Here is a 23439-nt window from a genome sequence, read left to right as displayed (position 1 = left end):
CTGAGAGTTTACAGAGTTTAAAAGGCTTTCACGTGCACACAGTTCACGCTGCAGGTCGGCAGGAGAAGTGGAGGAGACTTCAAGTACAAGATGAAAGGGCAAGAACGAGCAAGATGGGTCAGAATAACCTGATGGTTCCTCTCTATAATGTTCTCCGGTTCTGTGTTGTCACGGTAACGACGAGTGCACAGATAAATGTAAACATCTAACAAAATTCCTGAGTAGTCGTAGGATACAAGCCAAAGTGTTTTTGATGTCTCAGATTTCGTCAGAACAAAAACTGGGTAATAAAACAAAACCTTCAAACGTCCCAAAATATGAAGCGAACACCAGGTTTCCTTTCTTCCTTTCATGAGCTCATTGTTTTTACGATGATTCAAGGGTCGAGTAAAAATGCTAATTAACGTCAAGCAGAATAAAAATAATTCATATTATACTGGAGAGAAATACAGTTTCCTTCTTAGCGATATAAATAGAATTGAAACGTGTTTTTTTTTTAACTTTGTAGTTTTCACAACTATTTAAAATAATGACAAGACCTCACACGTCCTTTAAAAGGATTTATTGCCTCTTTCTCATTAAATTGGTCACAAATCAAAAGTGTTAGTGTTGATTTCACAGCTAGAGTGGAATGAGTGAGAAATGGGACTTTTTTTTAAAATATATATATATGTATACATATACATATATATACATATATATATATATATATATATATACATATATATATATATATATATGTATATATATATATATTTTAGCCAGCAATACAAGCAATGTAAACACAGCACAAGTGTCAACATATGATTTCAATCAGCCCTGTATATCTTAAAGCCAATTAAAACACACGTCATGTGATTCGATCACATCAAAATCATTAAAACTCTCCGCAGACAAATGAACTCAGTCGAGAAACGTTTTTGTCGAAGTCCTGTAAACACTTTTAACCATCAGCTAAACAGAAACATTTCATTTGCTGCCATTAAGACATTCATCACATGAAGTATCACAATCATTTTTTTTTTTTTTTTTTTTTTAAAGACAACGGATTTTAAAGAACTTGTTTGACATTTTGGGAAATGTAAAAACAATCAGTGCGTTTTAGAGGTGCAACTTTGACACAGCCAGGCTAGGTGTTTCCCTCCATTTCCAGTCTTTATGCTAAGCTAAGCTAGCTGGCTGCTGGCTCCAGCTTCATTTTAATTGCACACGAGAACCGTTTCAGCAGGACAGTGAATAAGAACATTTCCCAGATTGTCAAACTGTTCCTTTTTAAATTTGTCAGACTCATCTGTCAAACTGCAGCTGAACTTCCTTCTTAAACTCTTATTGGGATTTGTTCTTATCGCCATAACAACAAAATCGGAGTTAAACTGCAGCTTCCCTTTTTAGTGCCTCTTAGAAACACCTCATGGTCATTTCACAAACATGAAAAAGCAGGTAGATTGATTGCATGAGCAGCTCTGTAGCGATCACACTCCTCCCACTGTTCATTCATTAAAAAAAAAATACTAAAAAAAACAACCTTCTTTCTTTCCGTCTTATTTCTCTTTAATATAACTGATTTTGTTGAGAGGGAAAAGTTTGGAAGCTGCTTCCTGGATGACGTTAATGGTTTACTGCATGTTTTAATGAGCGTCGCCCACAGTAGCGCTTCCCTCTGATAATCTCAACAACAGTCCTCAAGGAAAGTAACGACCTTAGTTTTAAGACAAGGTCAAACACTTGATTGGGTTGCAGAAGGCCTGTCGGTATTGAAGTAGATTTAACTTACAGACAAACACCAGCAGTCTGATGGCAACTACGCAGAGATATATATTCAATTCATTTTGGCTTATTTCCCTCTTTAAAAATGTTTGTAAAACATGTAAAGAAACAACAGTGAAGAAAGCATGTCAGGGTTTGGCTACTGATCTCAGAGCTGATAACAGGCACCCAGAAGTAAACAAACATGATCTTTTTTTTTTTTTTTTTTTACATTGTAAACATAAATTTGTAGATTTAATACAGCAGAAAGGAATATTAACGTGGCCTTTGACATTATTTTACCGACAGTATCTCATCCAAAAACACTGAATACTGGACGGCGGGTAGCTCCTGCTTCCTGTGGTGAAACAACGATGATGTGTTACAGTTAAATTCAGATTCAGAAGATTTGAGCCCCCAGTGCTTGGAAAATTGCATCTATAAATCAACTTCATCAATACGCAATCACAGCGCACATCAGGCCCAGCTGCTATAAATACATACAGTAATACACAAGAAGGTTTTGAGATGTATAATTTTGTCTGACTGCCTCTAACCTGAACTCTGCTCCGTATTTCACAGTGTGAGTGAGTCACGTAATCTCCAGTTCAGTTCAGCCTCTTCCCCAACGAGGTAAAACATCATCATGTGTCACAGGACTTAAATCTCAACCACTGCTGTAATTTCCTTTCATATAATAAACAAAAATACGATATAAGTGCTGATCTTGGTCTGAATTTCCCCTCGCAGCTCATGCAGCCTTCGACCTTAAGCTGAGTGAGTTTGTAGCTCTTTGATGATGAAGTGCAGGCTGCAGAAAGCGCAGGTGTGTTTCCTTGAGGTGTAGTAACTCTACGGTGCCTGCAGGGGGAGCTGTCGCACAGACAATATCATTCCGGATCAGAGATAAAAGCTCTGCTCGGGGAGCCCCCTGCTGGGGAGGCGATGCAGACATATAGAGGAGGGAACACCTGCTGCTACGTAGCCCTTATAGGTTTCATCAGAAATGGCTCATATCACGTGATGGCTTAACGCTTCATTTCCCGTCGGGAATATTTGGATGCGTCTGAAGGAAATTATTCTACAGCTCGGTGGTGTTTCGTGTCTCTGCTTTGGGACCAGTGAGTGTGTGTGTGTGTGTGTGTGTGTGTGTGTGTGTGTGTGTGTGTGTGTGTGTGTGTGTGTGTGTGGAGGGGAAGGGGGGGTGTGATGCACAGGAAGCGACGGACACAGATGCAGGCGAGATGAAAAAAAACAAAACACAACCGACGTGACCACCGACTCAAAACTGGATCCAGTTGGTGCCGTTCTGTGGTCGCGATGGAGGTGGAACAGAGCTGAAAACATAACGACAAATATTATTCATTTTCTGTTGTATTCCTACAACGTTGCGTCAGCTGTTAAAGGACACGTCCAGGGTTTTTAAAAATGCTGAAATGACATTTCTTACTTTGCTGTTAATACCAATAATTTAAGCTACAATAGGATCCTGTGAAAGTGACCGACAGAAATGAAAAGTTCAATTAATACAATTAACTAAACGGGGTGAAAACAAGCTTGTTTACTTTTCCATTTCAGTAAATATTAAGAAACTATGAATAAAAACAAACTATTAAAGTAAGTAAGAACCCGTAAAACATGCACATTTAAACTTAAATTTGGTTCCCAAGTTGTATTTATAATGAGTTATAAAAGACGAGTATGAGTGAGACTGTTTTACTCAATGAAATGATTCAAAACATTACATGAACATTATAAAGCCAGAAGGATAAGGACGCCCACACTTCCTCTCACTGTCAAGTCTGTCACTATTTTAAATCCCCTTTTTTAGAGAATTATCTGTTATATTAAAGTGTGTTCATCAATTCAACTGTTATTATTATTATGATGTGATTTGAGGAAACCTACGGGTGATGTCACAGAGGCTACGTCCATTTTTTGCCCTCAACGTAACCCGCCCACAACCTGACAACCAAATCACAGGAGGGGCGTCCCTGCCGCCGATCCGATCTAACACCAGCCATCCAACACCAGTCACATCAGACAGTCGCTGCAACTAAAACTTCACACAAAGTCTTTCCCAGAGTCACAGCATGATCGGCCGTCCACATACTTTTGGCCACAACATGTTTATCACAGGGAGGTCGTTGCCTACCTGGCAGGAGCAGAGAAGTCTCCCCAAAGATCTGAACTAGGGTTCGACTGAACCACAGTGTTAGAGTTACTACTGTCCAGCTCCAACAGGCAGCCTGTCACACAGAGAATGAAAAAGAGCTCACAGCTTCCAGGCCGACAAACAACAGAGACGTCAAAACCGCAAATTTAATCTGCCTCAATTAAATGTTCATGGTTTTATATTTGAGCTGTTGTGAAGGTGGATGCAGCTCATGTACCTGTCACTGTGCCGCCTGTCTGCGGGACTATGTTGTGATTGGACGGGCCTGACGAGGGAGGAGGGGCTATCTTGCCTCCGGGCGGAGGTGGGAGGAGTCCAAACCCACCAGAGCTTTGTGGGCGGGGCTTATCCCTCTTTTTTCCTTGCTGCGAATGGAGAAAAGAAAAAGTTCAGCTGATAAGAAAAATAAAATGCTTTGGCCACGTTAATATTTTATAATTTAGTTTTAAGAAGTTTCCTCACATGACATTTAGATTTACCAGTTTTTATAGAAGCTGGTATAAAGGGTTAGTTTACACAAATTACTATTATTGTCTTACTCATGATTTTCACATATTTGACTGTTTTAACTCGTATATTATATTGTACTATTTTGTAGCTTATATAGTGCTACATTGTGTGAATGACTAAATAATATTGACAGAAAAGAAAGAAAGGAGTGACGTGATTAAAATGTGTTTATGGGATAAAATTACAACTCTAATCTGTAAACTACAAATAAACTTTATTTGTAATTTTGTTGGCTACAAAAAGTTATTTTAAAAGAGCCTCCTAAAGTTGGATAATTTCTGATTTATTATAAGTAAACGCAGGCTAATTCAACGATAAAACCTCTTTCTTTCGACACCACTCAGTTTATTTAGAAAACATTTTAAGAATTAAAAAAAAAAAAAAAAATCTTGATATTTTGATGTTCGACTATCTGCTCCTCACCCCGATGTTGAGTGTGATGGTCTGCCCCTCCTTAAAGCCCAAGTCCAGCTTCGGTCCTGAATCCCCGAGCTGGGCGCTTTTATTGAATTCAATATCCTGTTTCACCCATCTACAGAAAGCCAACACACACACACACACACACACACACACACACACACACACACACACACACACACACACACACACACACCATCAGCACTGGTACAGGAATAAACAAGGAACCTCAGCAGTTTCCAGGACAAACCGCAGCACGCAGCTTTAGAAAAGCGTCGCCTTGTTTGGGTGCTCGTTCTGCAGACGGTCGCAGTAAATAAATAAATAAATAAATAAAGAGTTGACACAGTAAATATTCACCGAGGAAAGTTACTGAAGCACGGATGTCTAATGTCTGAGAATTTTACTTTATTGGATCCCTTAAAACTGGCTTTTGATGAGTTTTAATAAGAAAACAGTCTAATCTCATATAATGCAGTGAAGACTTCTGAGATGTTCCTGAGACGATAAAGGGACGGGATGGAGGTCACCGTAACCTTTGACCCCTGGTCACCAAAAGTTTATCAGTGCATCCCCGAGTCCAGGTGAACGTTTGTGCCAATTTTGAACAACTTTCCCTCGAGGAAATGAAACAAACATTATAACCATTATATTCTTCAGGAACAACAAATAATCAACATTTTACATCCTGCTTACTTGAAATGATCCTGCAAGGTCACGTTGAAGTCGAAGGCGTCCCCTCGGTCTCCGAAGCCGACGCCTATAAAAGCGCTGCGGCCTGCAGACGAGACGTGACGATGACTCGCGTGAACGTCGGATTTACGAGGGAAGATTTAAAGAAAATGGTTTGAAGCTTTTTACCGCGCCGTTTTTTTTCACAAAACATTCAAAACTCTCACCGTTGTCATCCTGTATCCGCAGAACAAAGTACCGGCTGGAGTCGCTCACCGTTTCCACGGTGACGCCGGGATACTCCTTCACCGGTGCCTGGGCAAACAGCTCCCCTGTGAAACGAGTGACAAACGCTTAAAACAGCGAAACGAGCCGACGGATCGGCATCATCGGAGTCGGTGTGACTGTAAACTCGTCACTTACTGGAGCTTTAAGTATAAAAATAAATAAATAAATTTAAAAAGAAGCAGTCGTGTGGTACCTGAGACTTTGTCCTCCAGTTTGATGAACGCCACTTTGCCCTTGGCTGTGATCCTCATTCGACCGGACCAGTCCGGAGAATCCAGCTTCCAGTCGGCCGCCCTGCAGAGACGATTCAAAAACCTTTTTAGAGCTGCGACTGATAATTAAAATCGGTGATCACGATCAAAACGCCGGTTATTTTCCGCATTAATTACTTGGTGTCCACAGTGTCCACCAAACAGTCCAAAGATCATCAATTAACTTTCAAATGAGACCAAGAAAAGCAGGACAATGGTTGCAACTGAGAAATTAGGTCTATTTGGTTTTTTTTGGTTGGAAAAATGTCTTTGATGTTTTGGTGCCTTTTCTGTCAAAGCATCAACAGTGAGTTTAATTCTAGTATTAGTTCACAATACAAAGGTCACAAAGGTCTTCACATTTTGCTTGGTCAGATATAAACACACCAAAACACACCGATATTCTGCGATTTCAGGTCAAATTTGCTCAAAAATGTACTTAAAGTATCAAATAGTTGTTCATTAATTTGATGAACATTGACTAATAATATCATAAACAGTCAAGTGACAGAAATTAAACATTAAAAAAAGGTGACGAGTCGACTCTTTCTCTTGAGGAAACTTCGATCCTTCTGTCTGCTATTTTACTTTTATTTGTATATACTGTGCATTTTTACATTTATACCTTTACTACCTCCATTTTTATTCTGTCATTTTTTATTGCTTTTGCCGTATCTTCCATGCTGCTGTAACAACAAAAATGTCCCCTTGCAGGATCAATAAAGTACACCTATTACACCGACCTACCTACCTACCACACTCAGATTCTCCTTTTTGTCCAACCAACAGTCAGAAAGCAAAAGATGTAATAAATTAGCACATAGTGACTCTAGAAGCTGATATCTGTGAATCTGGGGCATTTTTGTAGGCATGTGGGGGGGGCCAACAACAAATCTTTGCCCCCTGGCCGCCCTTCAAGGGGTTAATCCGGCCATGCAGGATCGATAAGACAAACAGTGAAAAGTCCAAACGCTGCTTCGCTATTGGTCAGCGCGCCTGCGTGAAGAGGGACATCCCAGCTGTCACTCAGGACGAAGTGGGACAGTCCTATCGACCCGGCGTGATGATGATGACAAATAACCCCCACTGTTCACATCTGTGTGTGACAGCCCCACACACACACACACACACACACACTGAGGCCTTTAACCGTCTTTATCTGTAGAAACATCTGGAGCTGCATCTTTTCACCCCCCCCCCCCCACCACCACCGTCCCCCCCGCCCCCACCACAGCTGAACATAAAGCCGGCACTGTGTCCACCTCTTGTGTGTTTGAAAGCGTGACGTGAGATGCCCCCCTCCCCCTTCCCCCCCTCCCACCCAATAAAAAAAAATAAAAATAAAAATAAAAAAAACAACAACAACACGGGATCGCCACCGGAACACCGTTAAACCCACATCATAAACAGCCTGTTTTCCTCCTCACCTGTACGCGCGGTTCGAAGCTCGCGGCGGGATGCGATAGACGTTGACATCGGGTTTAACGCACAGGATCGCCTCGTACTCTCCCTCGGCCGCCATCTTGCTCCAACTGTTATTGATGTGGGAGTTGTGGCTGTGACTCATTTATTCGGTTCTTTTCTTTAAAAAGAGGAGGGAGGAGGAGGAGGTGGGGGGAGGAGGTGGGGGCGTGTGTGTCTGTGTGGGCCTATCCGTCCCTAACCACCGCACAGGGTGCGCAAAATGCAACAGAAATGTTATTAACGTACTTTACTCTCGTGAAACTCCTTTATATATATATATATATATATATATATATATTTTTAAATATTTTTATAGATAAAATATTAAATTTACGGCTACTTGTTATTATTATTTTTTTAGAGTAAAATACGCGGTGTTAGTTTAAATAAATGGATATTTAACTGTGGAGGAAAATAATAAAATAAACATTTATTCCGAGGGGGCGTGGTCTCAGAGGCGCTGGAGAAACAGCGGAAGCGGAAGCCGCGGACCCTCTCCTCCGAAGACTCCTGAAGCATCCACTCACGGTTCGTGCTTTCTGGTTGTTGTTGTTGTTTTGTGTGGCTGTAAATACGCGTGTTTATCACACGAAACGACGCGAGGTCAGCGGGTGTTACTTGAGACGGAAAGCCGCCGGGGCTCCGCGGCCCGCCGCCCTCCCCGCCGGTCACTCCGCCCGCCGCGGTGAGCTCTCGGGCCGTTAGCCATGTTGTCTTCAGTCGCTCTCCGAGGTCCTGAAAACACGAAGCGTCTCTTCTGACAGACACCGGCGGCTGGGACAGGTCACGCGACCGTCCCGTTGCGCCACGCGTTAGGGTTTTAAAGCTCACGTTTCCTTTTGTTATTTATTTATTTATTTTTAGCCCCAGGATGCTGGCGGCTAACTAGCTTGTAGCTTAGCCACATAGCTGGCTAACCTCGGTGAGGATCCGCTGTTTTGTCGCATTGTGTCACTTTGACTGACAGACGTCGTCACTTAAAGCAGGTGTAGTGCAGCTTCGCAGTCATAATGATGTGTTTGTCATTGTCCCCTCAGTGCCAGCCGTTGACTCAGCTCTTTTTGTGTGTGTTGACTGGTTCCTCCCTGCAGCTGTAGGATCTGGTTTCTGACGTCCGGAGACGACCCGATGCAGTCAGGAGGACGAGAGACCAGCAGGATGAACGCCCACTGACCCACCAACAAATACACGTTAGACTTTTACGACAGAGGCTGATTTTTTTTTAACTAAAAAGGTCCGTACGTGTGTTGTTTGTGTGCGTTGGAGTGGATGTTTATTTCTGTCCCAGCTCTGTCTGCCTGCTCTTGGAGACAGCTGCGTCGTTCACATGTTTTTCTCTGACTCAGATCGCGTGGTTTGATTCCCCGAACAGACACCATGACGTCCTCCATGTTGCGCCGACAGCTGAAGAACCTGGTCCAGAACTACTCTGAGGCAGAGGTCAAGGTAGGAGACGACGCGTTCAAGTTGCGTGTGATTACAAGAACCATAAAGCTCCCTATCTTTCTTTTTTTAATATCACCTTAACCAGTAAAGTCAATACTTGTGCATGTATCGTGCATCATTTCATATTGAGCGATACAGTATGTGGAATATTATATTGTTTATTGACAAAAAAACATGTGGAACAGATTTTGTCTGTTCAAAATGAGGTTGCCAGGATACATCGACCAAATAACTGGTTCAAAGATGTTTAAAGATCAAACAAAACACAAAATATCCGTTCAACGTTTCTACAACATTAACAGCAGACTTCTTGAAACACAGTGAGCCATTCTCATGTTTTGAATCGGGGTAAAAGTGGGGACTAATTCCTTGTTATAAAATGCTGAAATAATATCCAGGTAGAACTGATCACCACTAGACTGATGAGAGGAGATGCTTCACTGCTCCTCGTCCATGAAAATCCTCCTGTCAGCTTTCCTTTCGTTGGCTGGTGTCTCCAACGTTCGGGCTGCCGCCCCCTCATCCTTCCTGTAGCTTGTTTCAGACGCCGACAGTTCACACTTTGCTTCTCCTGCAGGTGAGAGAGGCGACGTCCAACGACCCATGGGGCCCGTCCAGCACTCAGATGGCGGACATTTCCGACCTGACCTACAACGCGGTGGCCTGCAACGAGATCATGACGATGCTCTGGAAGCGGCTGAAAGACGACCGGAACTGGAGACACATCCACAAGGTGACGGACAAACTCTGACTCTTCAGACCTGGAATTTATGAGCCTCTTCACCGTCGTTGCTATGGATGTCATGCTCATCTCAAAATGTCAGCGTTTTCTTGAAAACAGGTCAATTTCAAACACTCTCCGTCCGTCTTTTCCTTCTACTTGGCATCACATACGTGGACTGAGCCAGGCTTTAAAAAAAAAAAAACAATCAGCAGACAATACGTTTATGTCGGCATTTCAGAAATAACCATTATTTGCTGAACAATACAAAGTATGTTTCTACAGTATTGTGTCCTGTGTAGACGTTATGGAACACAACAACAATAAAATATACTTTTTTAAATGAGGGACTTATTTAGTAGAAACAGTAACATTAACCAAAAAGCAGAGAAATACAAATTTCATTGGAGGTTTGCTTGATTGTTGTCAGAAGTATCATTTCTAAAATGGCCTATGACCAGTGTGTAACCAAAGCCCAGCATCAGCTTGTTAGGTCCCTGCAGACATTTTTAAAAGCTGCAATCAAAAGTTATGATAATTGACTATTAACAGAATATTCTTGATCAGAAAGTTTTGAAATTGAAAGCTTCACTTTGTAAAGTTTGGTAAAGCAGTTCTTCACTTTTATAGAAATGTAAACGTGACGGGTATCACCACCTCTGTAACAGCACAGACCATCTCAGCTGTTCTCTACAGCACGTTACGATTTATCCTTTTCTACTAGAACGATGAATAGAAGGAGATTTTGTTATTCCTCTTTTCACCGCTGCTGTTTTGTCCCACAAATTCCCCATTTCAAAAGAAAACAAAACACAAAGTTGCATCGTGAAAACAATATAGACCGATAGTTTATTTTAGTCCAGCTTGACACATTTTTGTTTTGTGTAAATTTGTTTCTCCCTCTAGTCGCTGACACTGCTGGAGTACCTGTTAAAAACCGGCGATGATCGTGTGCTTCTGAAAATGAAAGACAACATCTACATCGTCAAAGCCCTCGCAGAGTATCGCTTCGTAGAAAAGGATGGCAAAGATCAGGTGATACGAGCTTCATGATAATGTCCCAATAACGCATGCTATTCATTAAGGTTACCCGCTATTGCCGTTATAATATTCGTGTCATCATCACTCCTTTAACCTTCAGGCCAGGTTCACTGAATATAATCCTTGTTTTTTCACATTTGCCAGAGTTTTCAGAATTTAGACCTTAGCTAGGTTTGGTCTCGTTTTGCCAGACCTGTATCATTTGGGTTTTGTTTCGGGGCTATGTTTTGTTTTAGGCTTTGATAGGATTATGTTCCAACGGTCAGAACCAAATCAAAGTGTAATGTAGACATATCTGTCCCAGGGTCTGAATGTGAGAGAGAAGGCCAAGGTTGTCCTTGTCCTTATGGAGGACGATGACAAACTGAAGGAAGAGAGAGACTTTGCTTTCAAAACCAGAGAGAAGACATCAAAAGGTTCAGCAGGTGAGCCCTTCTGTCTGAAACTATCAGCACTAAATACCCATCGTTTCAACAGTTTTTCTTCAGGTATCTTTACATCTCTCTCACACAAATCTCATTTCCATCCCTTCCAACCAGCCTCATCCTCCGATGTTGTCAAGGATCCTACCTACAGGCCATGCTATGTTCCTGGGACCTCGGGGCTTCCATCCCTGGACAACATACCCTCAGTGGCTGACTTGACTGCCTCCTTCGCTGCCCGTAAAGAGGAGCGCATTAAACAGGAAAATGATAAGAAAGAAGTAGCGAGAAGGGTGAGTGTACAGCGTTGTTCATTAATTGATTACTACCAAATACTAGAAGTCATGAACTAAGTACAGTTGATTACTCGACTCAGATAAATCAGTGCAGTTGTATTTCTAACGGGAAAGGTGTAGTTACACCACTAAATAAACTCTTTAAGTGTTTCTGGATACCAATTTGCAATTTTTATATCCTAGGCCAATCTAAGTGAAGACGAACTAAAATGGGAGGATGCGGGAAAAGGCGATGTTAAAGATGATGCTTGGGGAGGAGACAAAGCTGAGGAGGAGGAAGTGACAAAAGACCTATGGGGTGAACCTAAAGAGGCGACGGACCCATGGGGAACACCCTCAAGACCTGACACGACCGACACGGCAGCCAGCAGTGACGCGTGGGGGGCTCCGACTAAAACCGAAGATGATCCGTTTGCAGCAGCAAAAACTGAAGAAGATCCATTTGTGGCACCTCAGAATGGAGAAGATCCTTTTGCGGCACCAAAAGACGGACCCGACCCCTTCAGTGCATCGAAAGACGATCCTTTCAACACCCCGAAAAACAGTCCAGACCCCTTCAATGCACCCAAAGACACCAAGGATCCATTTGCGGCTCCAAAAGGTAAACCTGATCCCTTCAGTTCTTCTAATAGTGATCCATTTAATGCTTCAAAGAAGGATCCATTTAATGCTCCAAAGAAGGATCCATTTAATGCTCCAGAGGATGATCCATTTAATGCTCCAAAAGATGATCCGTTTAATGCTCCAAAAGATGATCCGTTTAATGCTCCAAAAGATGATCCGTTTAATGCTCCAAAAGATGATCCATTTAATGCTCCAAAGAAGGATCCATTTAATGCTCCAAAGAAGGATCCTTTCAATGCTCCAAAAGATGACCCATTTAGCACCCCAAACGACGATCCTTTCACTGCTCCAGCATCAACACCCCCAAAAGAAGACCAATTTGCAGAACCAGCATCGTCTAAAGATGACCCCTTCACTGCTCCCACAACACCTCCTAAAGAAGATCCTTTCTTTGCGCCAACCAAACCTGCTCAGGACGACCCTTTTGCTGGACCAACAACACCCCTTAAAGAGGATCCTTTCTCGACACCTTCCCAGCCTACAAACGACGACCCCTTTGCCGCACCAACGACATCACCTCAAGGGGATCCTTTCTCGACAACATCCAAAGCTACAAAGGACAAACCCTTTGTTGCACCAACAACGCCCCCTAAAGAGGACCCCTTCGCAGCGCCGTCCAGTCCACCGAAAGATGATGCGTCAGATCCCTTCAATGACCCTCCAGCAAGCTCCCCCCAAGGCAGCGCAAATGCGTGGGGAGCTCCGGCCAGTTCTCCACTCGGAACCGGGTCCGATCTTTGGGGGGAACCATCTGCTCCAAAGGAAACAAAGGGTGGAGACCCCTGGGGGAACGGAGCAAGTGCCTCCTTACCCCTGGATAATTCTGATCCATTTGGGGATTCATCCAAACCAGACGGCGACCCATGGGGAGCTCCAGGTAAGATACAAAATAAATTAATGCTTGAATGTTAGATGGCCATTCTTGGTACTCGAGAACACATTAACGTAACAAAATATTCCGAACTTAAGGTTCACTTGGTATTAGACAGCTGCTTTGGGTGGAGCTCAGCTATGTGAATAAACGCTACTAAACCTAAGGAAGCTCTCGGAAGAAGAAGGTTGGTTGGTCTATAGGCAAGACAGTGTCCCAGTCTGTTTAAAAGACACCCTGGGAAAAAAAATCACGATATAAAAACAGCCATTCGAATGGAAAAGATGCTGAATAAGTGATCAGAGCACCAGAGTCAAAGTCCCCGACCGGGCCAATGTCCACAGTCGCCCCCTTGTTCACTCATTCACTCCTCCCTGTATATTGCACACTCAACAATAAGCAGTACGTAGAGATTTCCAATTTCCAAACCAAATATTTTATTCCCACCTGTACATTACTGCTGTCTGCTGTTTGTGCCTCATTTATTTACCAACCTAGCTTCAGCTCCAGTCAGTACAGACGATGCATGGGGAACGCCAGCCCCCCCCTCGGACTCCCTCCCATCCAGTGACCCTTTTGGAGATGGGGCGTCGAAAACCAGTGATCCCTGGGGTGCACCAAGTGGCAACGGCACAGGTAAATCGACCTTGACCGTCTTATCAGAGGACGTATTTCTATGATCCATCCCTTCATCCATTATGAGCCAACCATCACCGTCAGCTTTGTACTCTGCAACAAAACGCTTCGTGCCTATTAAATCAACTAAATCTTTGTTCTAACTCGTCCGCTAAAGTTAATGCTTGTTTTTAATCACTAGGCGTCGGGCTGAAAACGGTAACTCTTGAAAACGGAACCGTGTTCCTGCCGCTGGGTTTCTGCATGAAAGCACATTCGCATTTGTGCGACTATTTCCCTCCATTTTTCTCCATTTCACCTCCATCCTCCCATCAGCCAGCAGTGGGCTAACAGTCTTAATCGATTAACCTTCTCTTCCGCTTTGCTCTCTTTTCCTCCCTGACCTGTCTCCTCCCTTTCTCCCCCCCTCCAAAAAGAAAACACCTTTTAGAGCAGAATCGGACCTTTATTTTATTGCAGGAAAGCGACCAGTGCAGCGAGAGGAGATGTACAGAAAGACGGCTTCGTTCTTGGGCTCGGCGGGGGCGTCGCTGGTCGACCTGGACGACCTGTTTTCCTCCGACCCCAAACCCCGACAGCGCCCCCTCGTCGACCCGCCCGCCGCCCGAACACAAGCCCTCGGTAAGGACAGAAAAAACGCTTCGCTATGGGTGGAAAATAACTTCTTTTTTTTTTTTTTGGCGAAGGCTTCGTGTGGAATTACTTGTGGTGCGCTTGAGTCCAACGGATGCATGATCAACCCTCAACAGACTGACAAACCATCGAGACACTTAAGCATTAGTCACTTCCTGCGGATGTTTTAAATGCACTCCTCGACTGCTCAGCCGAACTCTTTAGTGCACAGAGGTGGGGGGGAGAGAGAGAGAGAGACGGTGTGACTGACAGGTAGATGTTTACCACTAGGTTTGTATGGAACAGCTTATCGTGGTGGTGTGTTTTTTCCTCCCCCGTGGTCTCTGTGCTGTGTAGATGTTGTGTATGTGAGCATTAGTGACCTATTGAAGTTACTCTCGTGTCTATTAACCAGCAGATGTACAGTATAACTCTTCTCACCCCTCTCTCTGCTCTGCTTTGGCGCATTTTCTCTTTGCTGGAATACTTTGAACTGTACCCCCCTCCTCCCTCCTCCTCCTTCATCCCTCCATCCTCCCGTCACACTCTTCCTCGTTTCCCAGGCGCTTTCAAAGCGAGGGGCATGGCACCCGGTCCTGTGCTAAGATCAGGGGCTTTTGCTGGAACACCAGCTCCGCACTGCAATCCTTTTGGCTCCGCCCCCCCCGTGCCCTCACATGGCGCACCTTCTCCCACATTTGGAGCAGCCAATCCTTCCCCGTCACACTCTCTGGGAGCGTCTTATTCTGCCTTCAGTGTGCTTCAGGCAGCTCAGGTGGCTCCACAAACGGGAATGGTGGAACCCCTTTCTGGAATCTGGAATCCGCAAGTGGGACTTAACCTGACCTCCCCCTGTGGAGGAGTGGGAATGGTACAGTCTGGATATCCAGGCTCCTACTTATTGGGACCAGCAGTGGTTCAGTCCAGTTCCTTCGGGGGGAATCGTGCAGCAGGAGTGGGTCACTTCGGTGGTTCCACTCCTCCGACTACGAGCAAAGTCCCTCCAGGCAGCAGGTTGGACGAGACGGGGAACAAAAACAACAACCCGTTCCTGTTCTGACAACTTGAAGTGTAAAGTTTCTCTCCTTAGTCCAAATCAAACGTGTCTTTGATTTGGATTTTGGGCAGCTAGTTAAAGCACACAAAGAAGTTTCACATGTTTTAGCCCTTTATTGTAGTGTGTACTTTACTCTGTAGCTTCATAGGTCGCCACTGGTTTCTGTTCATCATGTCATGAACCAGGACTTATTTCACTGCATGAATATGAGTCTGGTCATGCTCCATAATGTATAGAACTCCACCCTACTGGGCCGAAAACCGGCCGACACTCTGCCACCTACGTGTTCAGCAAAACGGTTTTCCCTGATTACAGCGTATTTGTTAAATCGTTTGCAGCTTGACGAGGTGCTGAACGTTTATTCTGAGCTCAATGCTCAGCGATTTTCCCCCAAAAAAGCTTTCCAGTCAGTCAGAGTAAAAAAAATATCAACGCTGCACTCGTCGTTGTCACCAGCCGTCCAATCACGGGGAAGGCGGGGGCGGGACAAACGTGGTCGCTGATTGGTCCGCCCTTCAGAGTGGCTGCAACCTTATTTAGGGATGTTTATCAAATAGTTATACATCTTTAAAGAGAAAACGTGGGGAAACGCTGACGGCATTAAAAGATCAGACTAAATTTAATTAACTTAAAAATAAGACCTTACTTTTTAAAATAACATAAAATAATCCGACTTTTGACTCGGTGGGCTGAAATCAGTGGCTTCCTGAAAGGTAGGAAGCAATGTGAAAAATATATATTACGCTGTAGATGATGGACGGTGATAAATACACAACTTTTAAGGGCAAAAACATGCAAAACCACTTATTGGTCCTTTAATTAAACCCTCCAGCTCCTCAGATTATACCCGCCTCCCCTCAGTCCTTCAGATCTACACACGTCCATCTATTAAAATATCCAATAAATTCAATATATGCAGCAAAACATATAAACTGAAATATTTGGAATAGATTTATTGGATTTTTGTTGTTGTTGTTGTTCCTGCACAAGCCTGAAGAAGCAGAGCTCCTAACTTTGAGTCTGTGTGTTCTTGGAGTGTCGTCTGATTCTGTGACAGCACCGACTTTTAGGTTTTCATTACATTTATACATGGCCAGCTGTGTGTGTATGGTGTGTGTGTGTATGGTGTGACCTGTGTGCATGCAGCGGGTGTGCTGTGTGTGTTATATATATATATATATATACATATATATATATATACACACAGTGGTGTGAAAAAGTGTTTGCCCCCTTCCTGATTTCTTATTTTTTTGCATGTCTGTCACACTTAAATGTTTCAGATCATCAAACAAATTTAAATATTAGTCAGAGATAACAAGTAAACACAAAATGCCGTTTTTAAATGAAGGTTTTTATTATTAATGGAGAAATAAAATCCAAACCCACATGGCTCTGTGTGAAAAAGTGTTTGCCCCCTAAACCTAATAACTGGTTGGACCACCCTCAGCAGCAACAACTGCAATCAAGCGTTTGTGATAACTTGCAATGAGTCTTTTCCAGCTGTGGAGGGATGTTGACCCACTCATCTTTACAGAGTTGTTGTAATTCATCCACATTGGAGGGTTTTCCAGCACCAACCTCCTTTTTAAGGTCATGCCACAGCATCTCAACAGGATTCAGGTCAGGACTTTGACGAGGCCACTCCAAAGTCTTCATTTTGTTTCTCTTCAGCCATTCAGAGGTGGACTTGCTGGTGTGTTTTGGATCATTGTCCTGCTGCAGAACTCAAGTTGGCTTCAGCTTGAGGTCACGAACAGACGGCCGGACATTCTCCTTCAGGATGTTTTGGTAGACGGTAGAATTCATGGTTCCATTTATCACAGCAAGTCTTCCAGGTCCTGAAGCAGCAGAACAGCCCCAGACCATCACACTACCACCACCATGTTTTACTGTTGGTATGATGTTCTTTTTCTGAAATGCCGTGTTACTTTTACGCCAGATGTAACGGGACACACACCTTCCAAAAAGTTCAACTTTGGTCTCGTCAGTCCACAGAGTATTTTCCCAAAAGTCTCGGGGATCATCAAGATGTTTTCTGGAGAAATGAGACGAGTCTTAATGTCCTTTTTGCTCAGCGGTGGTTTTGGTCTTTGAACTCTGCCATGCAGCCATTTCTGCCGAGTCTCTTTCTTATGGTGGAGTCATGAACACTGACCTTAACTGAGGCAAGTGAGGCCTGCAGTTCTTTGGATGTTGTTGTGGGGTCTTTTGTGACCTCTCGGATGAGTCGTCGCTGCTCTCTTGGGGTAATTTTGGTCGGCCGGCCACTCCTGGGAAGGTTCACCACTGTTCCATGTTTTCTCCATTTGTGGATAATGGTTCTCACTGTGGTTCTCTGGAGTCCCAAAGCTTTAGAAATGGCTTTAGAACCTTTTCCAGACTGATAGATCTCAATTACTTTCTTTCTCATTTGTTCCTGAATTTCTTCGGCTCTGGGCATGATGTCTAGCTTCTGAGGATCTTTTGGTCTACTTCACTTTGTCAGGCAGGTCCTATTGAAGTGATTTCTTGATTGAGAACAGGTGTGTCAGTAATCAGGCCTGGGTGTGACTGGAGAAATTGAACTCAGGTGTAATAAACCACAGTTAAGTTGTGTTTTAACAGGAGGGGGCAAACACTTTTTCACACAGGGCCATGTGGGTTTGGATTGTTTTTCTCCCTTAATAATAAAAACCTTCATTTAAAAACGGCATTTTGTGTTTACTTGTTATCTCTGACTAATATTTAAATTTGTTTGATAATCTAAAACATTTAAGTGTGACAGACATGCAAAAAAAAATTGGAAATCAGGAAGGGGGCAAACACTTTCACACCACTGTGTATATACATATATATATATATATATATGTATATATATATGTATATGTATGTGTATATGTATGTATCGTGCTGATGTAAATAGTGGAAGTAATTACAGATAAACCTTGAAATATACTGTATATCAGAGTGTTACAATCAGGAGTAACTATTTATTGAGCTATTTATTCATTGATTTATTGCTTGATTAAATTATCGACGCAGCATTCGGAGTCCAACGAAGATGAATTCAGGTCAACTTTCGTCGCAGCGTAATCGCCTGGTATTGATCGCGTGGGCGACGTTGAGCTTCAATAAACACCGAACACGAACATTTCACCTTCGTCCATTCGTGCATGCCGTCTGAGCGCATCGCTCTCCTGTAGTCGTTCGTGTGTGTGTGCTTGCCCTCATTTATTCGCTGTGCGAGCGATTACTGAAAATATTTCAACTCACACTTTGACTGAAAGGGAAACAAAAGGCTTCACTTTTACTTCATGCAGCCACGTTGGAGCCGCCGTTTCATTCAGGTGAACAGCAGCCGGATGAATCGTGACTTTACGAGTTCGAGAAAAACCAGTAAACCGAAGCCACGCTGGAAGCAGTCAGAGTCGAGGTCGCGTAGTTTTTGAATCGTTAGCTTTGTTTGTGTTTCACGGACCCGTACGTTGGCGGGGAAATGGATTTAGAGACGTCCGTCAGTTGTTTGAGGGATCAGAATGACGACCAGTCCGCGCGACTGTTATGATTTTTTTCAGATTTAATTTTTGTATGAAATGGCTTTATTTTGCCGTGTATTTGAATTTAACGCTGTGTTGTAAACTGTGACAGTATACAGTACATTTGAGAAATAAAATGGCACACTAAGCGACACGCTTACTGTTCTCACCGCCGACTTTTTCTGTGTCTCATTTTTACATCTTTTGTTTCTCAAGATTTGCTAAATTTTCTGTTCTATGAAATTGCAGATTCCCTTTGATTTCCAACCAGTACGAACTTCCTCACTGCCGCCACAAGAGGGCCATGAACACACATGTTTGCACGCAACATATTACAGTCGGTGTGTGAAACGCTTCATGGAGTTGATGCAATTTGCATATTAAAAGCCAAATATATCAAGAGATATGACTGAAACATTTCCTAATTGGTGCATCACAGTCTCCCTCCACTCTTAAATGTCTGATGCTAACTGAACAGAATTTGGTGAGAAGAGCAGGAACAGTATGATTGACAGCTGAGCCAGATCTGAGTCTCAGAGGGCGGGGCTTAAAGAGTCTAAAAACAGAAAGGAAGAGGGGGGGCGGGGCGGGGCGGGGGGGGGGGGGGGGATTGGGGATTCAACAAGTTAGTGTGTAACATTAGGACACGACGGCCGGTCGAGTCCTTGTGTTGCCTTTTCATTCACAGATTACATAAACCTTCTTATTTAGAGCGGCACAGTTTCAAAATAATTGCAACTATAAATACTTTTTTTTTTTTTCATGCTCTGCTGATCAAAGACCTTTTAAGTGATAAAAAAAAAAAATGTGTCACAATATGAAACATTATTCTTAGTTTAAGAACACAAATGTGGGACGTATTGAAACCTTTAAGGCCAATATATCCTGAGTTTACATTTGTTTTTAACCGATATATTGACACAACATAATTATATTTATTCCTAATTATGACTTCTGTGTCTATAAATCGGTATAATCCCTCTAAATCGGACTGATCAGCGAGGCGTCACAGGATTAGTAAAAGGATGCAGTCGCAGCGTCGACATGTTAGTGCAGTAACAGAAACATACAGAGAGCTCTTTAAATATTGGCGACACCTTGTGTTTAGTTTTTATTGTATTCACCTGCCTGATCTTTGTAACTTTGTTATTTTCCTCCTCTTTCCTCTTGGAAGGAAAGTTTACAACCCGTTCACACTCGAGTCCTCTTTGTTGTGTAAATGTGACAATTTGAACAGACTGAAGTCATGAATATATGGGAGTGAAATATTCAAATGTAAACAAACCGGAGTTTGTTAGCACATGAAGTCATTTTAGACATTGTGGAAGTGTCTTCAGCTGCAATACCAGCGAGCGCCACTAGAGGTCGGCTCCAAAAAGCCTCCGGCTCCATAGACTCCCATTCAACTTCTCTCATCAAATCCAAAGTGAATAAAATGTGTCCATCAGTTATCTCGGTGTTGTTAGCTAAAGTCACTCCTTCTTATTAGTTTTCTGGAGGTCCATCTGAAAATAATCCCTCATTCATTAGAAAAGAAGATTCAAGAAGACCTGTTTTTCATTTTACTCCAAACGGGCCGTTTGGAGTAAAATGCGAGAGGGTCAAAGGTCACAGTGCATTTCTGTGATGAAGTGCTATGTCCCCATTGTATACATAATACATGCAACAGTACACTTTTTTTAAGGGTATTTACAGTATGAACTTCAAGTAAAAAGCATTAGTGTGCGATTCGGTTTAGGAGATTCAGAAAAAGCGTCTCTTGTTAATCTCGTGGTTTGTTTTGGACATTTTATGCCCTCGATATAGAAGCACAAACAAACAGTTTCTAAACGCTCCCCTGAATGTCACAGGTCGAGTTGTACGATTACATGACTTCCACAAATCTTGAGCAACTGTTACGTCGATTCTTTTTTTGTTGTTTTTTTTCTAATTCTGCTACAAGCTTCCCTCGTTTTGTTTTTTTTCCAATCCCAGCGTCTTTCCAGTCATTTCCCCGTGTGTGCGTTAACAAAGAGGCTGAAGTTTAAGGAGCTGTATGTAACACGAGGTTACAACACCATCGCACTCATCTCCAGCCGAGCCGCTCTATACTATGCTGTCGGTTTAATCCCTATAGAAGCAGAGGTCACGGAGGTTACGAGTGACAGAAGAGGAGAGAGATGAAGAAAAAAGGAAGGGGAGATGGAGGGAGAGAGAGAGAGAGGGAGAGAGGAGAGAGGAGGCGCTGTATAGGGAGGGAAAGTAACAGATGGACTTGGGAGGATTAGAGGGAAATCTGGGTGGGTTTCTGATGGAAACTCACCCAAGACGGAGGAGGGAGTGATGAGAGGGAAGGTGAAGGGGAAAAAAAAGCTGAGTGCGTTGTTTCAAAGAAGAGAAGGTGGAGGAAACACTTGAAGAGTCGGTCCCTGCGAGACACGGTGAGTTGCGCTCTCTTTTTTGGGGGATATTTTTTTTTTATTTTTTATTTTTTTGCTGTGAGATTCGTAAGCTGATCAAAAGTGCCAACGGCGAGCGGCAGGTTGTTTTTTTTTCAATCACAAGCATGAAGGGAAAGATTTCAGCTTATCATGATGAGATGACACAGAGCGGTATGTTCCTACAAGGCAGCGCGATAAATCACAACTTTTATTCACTGTGAACGTCGCGATGATTTCCTGTATAGTATTTAACATTCAGTATTTTCTTGTGTTTGTTGTTTGAATTTTTGGCGAAAACCAGCCGCTAAAAACCACTTTGACTGCAGGTGTGTTGTGTTCATCATTTAATCTTTGGACGTTACTGACAACATGGATCATATTTTCACACCAAGCGCTGATTTGATGGACTAAATCAAACCGGCGAGCCGTGACGTAATGAGTTTATGACTGCAGTGATTTGAATAAAAACGATGCTACGAGTTCGTACCTGTTGGAGTGCACAAAAAAAAACCCAAAAAAACTCATGCTGTGCCACCAAACGTTGTTCAAACATGCAGAACTTTATGGAAAATTAAAGCAAAGTTGGCAAAGAAATCAACATATCAGATGGAATTTTGGGAGCCGGAAGAATCTGATAGAGAAAACAGAATGATGTGATTTTTGATTTTTAAACTTTAAAAGGATCAAAAGAGGTTTTATTGGGAGAAAAAACTCTCCAACTGCTTTGTGTTCATTACTGGAACAAATTTACTGCATCATTGATCACAATATCATCAGATTTAATATGTATGAGACCAAACACTCGTGTTTACTTATTGTATGTTTTTTTTTAAATATACACAGACGTTATTATATTATTATATTATTTCACCTGTGGACTGTTGACAGACTTTTATTTTCCTTTAACATCTTTATTTTTTAATTTCAGTATTTGCTCCACATTAGTTTGTACGTTCCCACTTTCTTCTACTTTCGATCCTTTTTTAAGTTACATGTCTGTAAAGCACTTTGAAACTGACACATTGCAGGAATGATGCCACAGAGATAAATGTGCTGCAACTTAATATAAATATTTTGTTTTTGATATGATTTCAAAACCTCACAGCTGAGTGAGAAACATTCATTTTTGGTGTCAAAATGTATTGAAACTGAAAAATCGGTCATTTATTTATTAGACTAAATGTACTCTTTTTTGTTTGTGGTTAAAACAAACTCACATTTGGTTTTCTCCTTTAATTTCTAACGTCAGGTAGCTTTAAGTTCTCAGCGAGGAATATTATATATTACATTATATGAAACTGAAGACTGGAAATAGTTCACTTTTTTTTTTTTACTTTTACCCAAAATTTTGCCTTAATTATTTTGAAAATTTAGAAATTTTATATAAAGGAACATTTAAAAATATAGAAAAGAAATGAGATGCATAAGAAACAGATCAAATGCATAAAATTAAACACAAATGGAGTTCAAATATAAAATAAGCAACATGCATTTTAAAGGCTCGGTGGTTCAATTTTAAAATACAGATATTGAGCTTGAACAATGTCATGACCAACGTTTGCAGGAAGGCCAAGATAATATCTCCATGAGTGTTTTGTTTACTTGAAATTGCTGTTTTTTTTTAGGTTTAATTACATAATTAATCATAAATCCATCAATACTCGCTGTGCAGGTACTTATTCTAAATCCAAAGGGAGGCCTCCACTGTTTATTTAACCAAAAGCAACAAGTGAAGTTTAATTGTCTTAATTAAATAGAAACAGAGTTATTATTATGAAACAGCACGTGAAATTGAGAAAAATCAAAACGCTTCCGCCAAAGTTTTAAAATCGTACGGAGTACAAACAACGAAAAAACAATAATGACAAATAACACCTGGCAGGAATTTAGTGCAATATATTAATACTTGTGGCTCAACCTTTTCTGATGACTCTTAATCCAGATGTTTGCCTCTGTCTCCTGTTTTTTGTTTTTTTTTGTCCCTCTTAGGTGCTCGTCCAGACAAACACCACAAGAGAGTCACTGGGTTTAAAGCTCATCCACCTAACCCCGGCAAGATTAACACAGATTACCAAACCCGGAGGTAGGCCGTGAGATACTCGACTAATCACTCCTTCGAGCTCAATCCCTCCCCGATGAGGTGGAGGAACAGGTTCTGGAACGGGATGTGCTCTGAGAGCGCCGCTGATTAGTCGCAAAAGCCGCGGGTTTAAGATTTAGATATTTATCTTCATCCGTCGGGGACACGGAGACA

General features: G+C 42.3%; 2 protein-coding genes across 7 annotated transcripts; one reads left to right on the top strand and one right to left on the bottom strand.

The window, feature by feature from the left end:
- Window positions 1–546: 546 nt before the first annotated feature.
- Window positions 547–7644, bottom strand: necap1 (NECAP endocytosis associated 1). Its single transcript, XM_069168757.1, has 8 exons — window positions 7488–7644; window positions 6003–6103; window positions 5749–5853; window positions 5546–5627; window positions 4856–4964; window positions 4140–4287; window positions 3902–3995; window positions 547–3083 (listed from the first exon to the last, which is right to left on the bottom strand). Exons 1-8 carry the CDS (start codon window positions 7625–7627, stop codon window positions 3029–3031), a joined length of 834 nt encoding a protein of 277 aa, XP_069024858.1. The 5' UTR covers window positions 7628–7644; the 3' UTR covers window positions 547–3028.
- Window positions 7645–7957: 313 nt separating this feature from the next.
- On the top strand, window positions 7958–23363 carry epn1b (epsin 1b). Of its 6 annotated transcripts, none has more exons than XM_069168754.1 (11): window positions 7958–8052; window positions 8616–8758; window positions 8871–8970; window positions 9548–9703; window positions 10598–10726; window positions 11037–11157; window positions 11272–11447; window positions 11634–12951; window positions 13444–13581; window positions 14041–14202; window positions 23175–23363. In XM_069168754.1, exons 3-11 carry the CDS (start codon window positions 8902–8904, stop codon window positions 23270–23272), a joined length of 2367 nt encoding a protein of 788 aa, XP_069024855.1. In that variant the 5' UTR covers window positions 7958–8052; window positions 8616–8758; window positions 8871–8901; the 3' UTR covers window positions 23273–23363. The 6 variants fall into 6 exon arrangements, with proteins under 6 accessions (XP_069024855.1, XP_069024856.1, XP_069024854.1 ...); XM_069168755.1 differs by lacking the exon at window positions 23175–23363 and adding an exon at window positions 19015–19175; XM_069168753.1 differs by lacking the exon at window positions 23175–23363 and having other exon boundaries at window positions 8897–8970; window positions 14041–18939.
- Window positions 23364–23439: the final 76 nt, after the last annotated feature.

Source organism: Embiotoca jacksoni, unplaced genomic scaffold (genome assembly GCF_022577435.1).
Source record: "Embiotoca jacksoni isolate LCO1_2020_lvr unplaced genomic scaffold, fEmbJac1.0.p SCAF_41, whole genome shotgun sequence".
Taxonomy (NCBI): domain Eukaryota; kingdom Metazoa; phylum Chordata; class Actinopteri; family Embiotocidae; genus Embiotoca; species Embiotoca jacksoni.
Note: the sequence above shows the minus strand (reverse complement) of the source record. Positions and strands in the feature narration are given on the sequence as shown.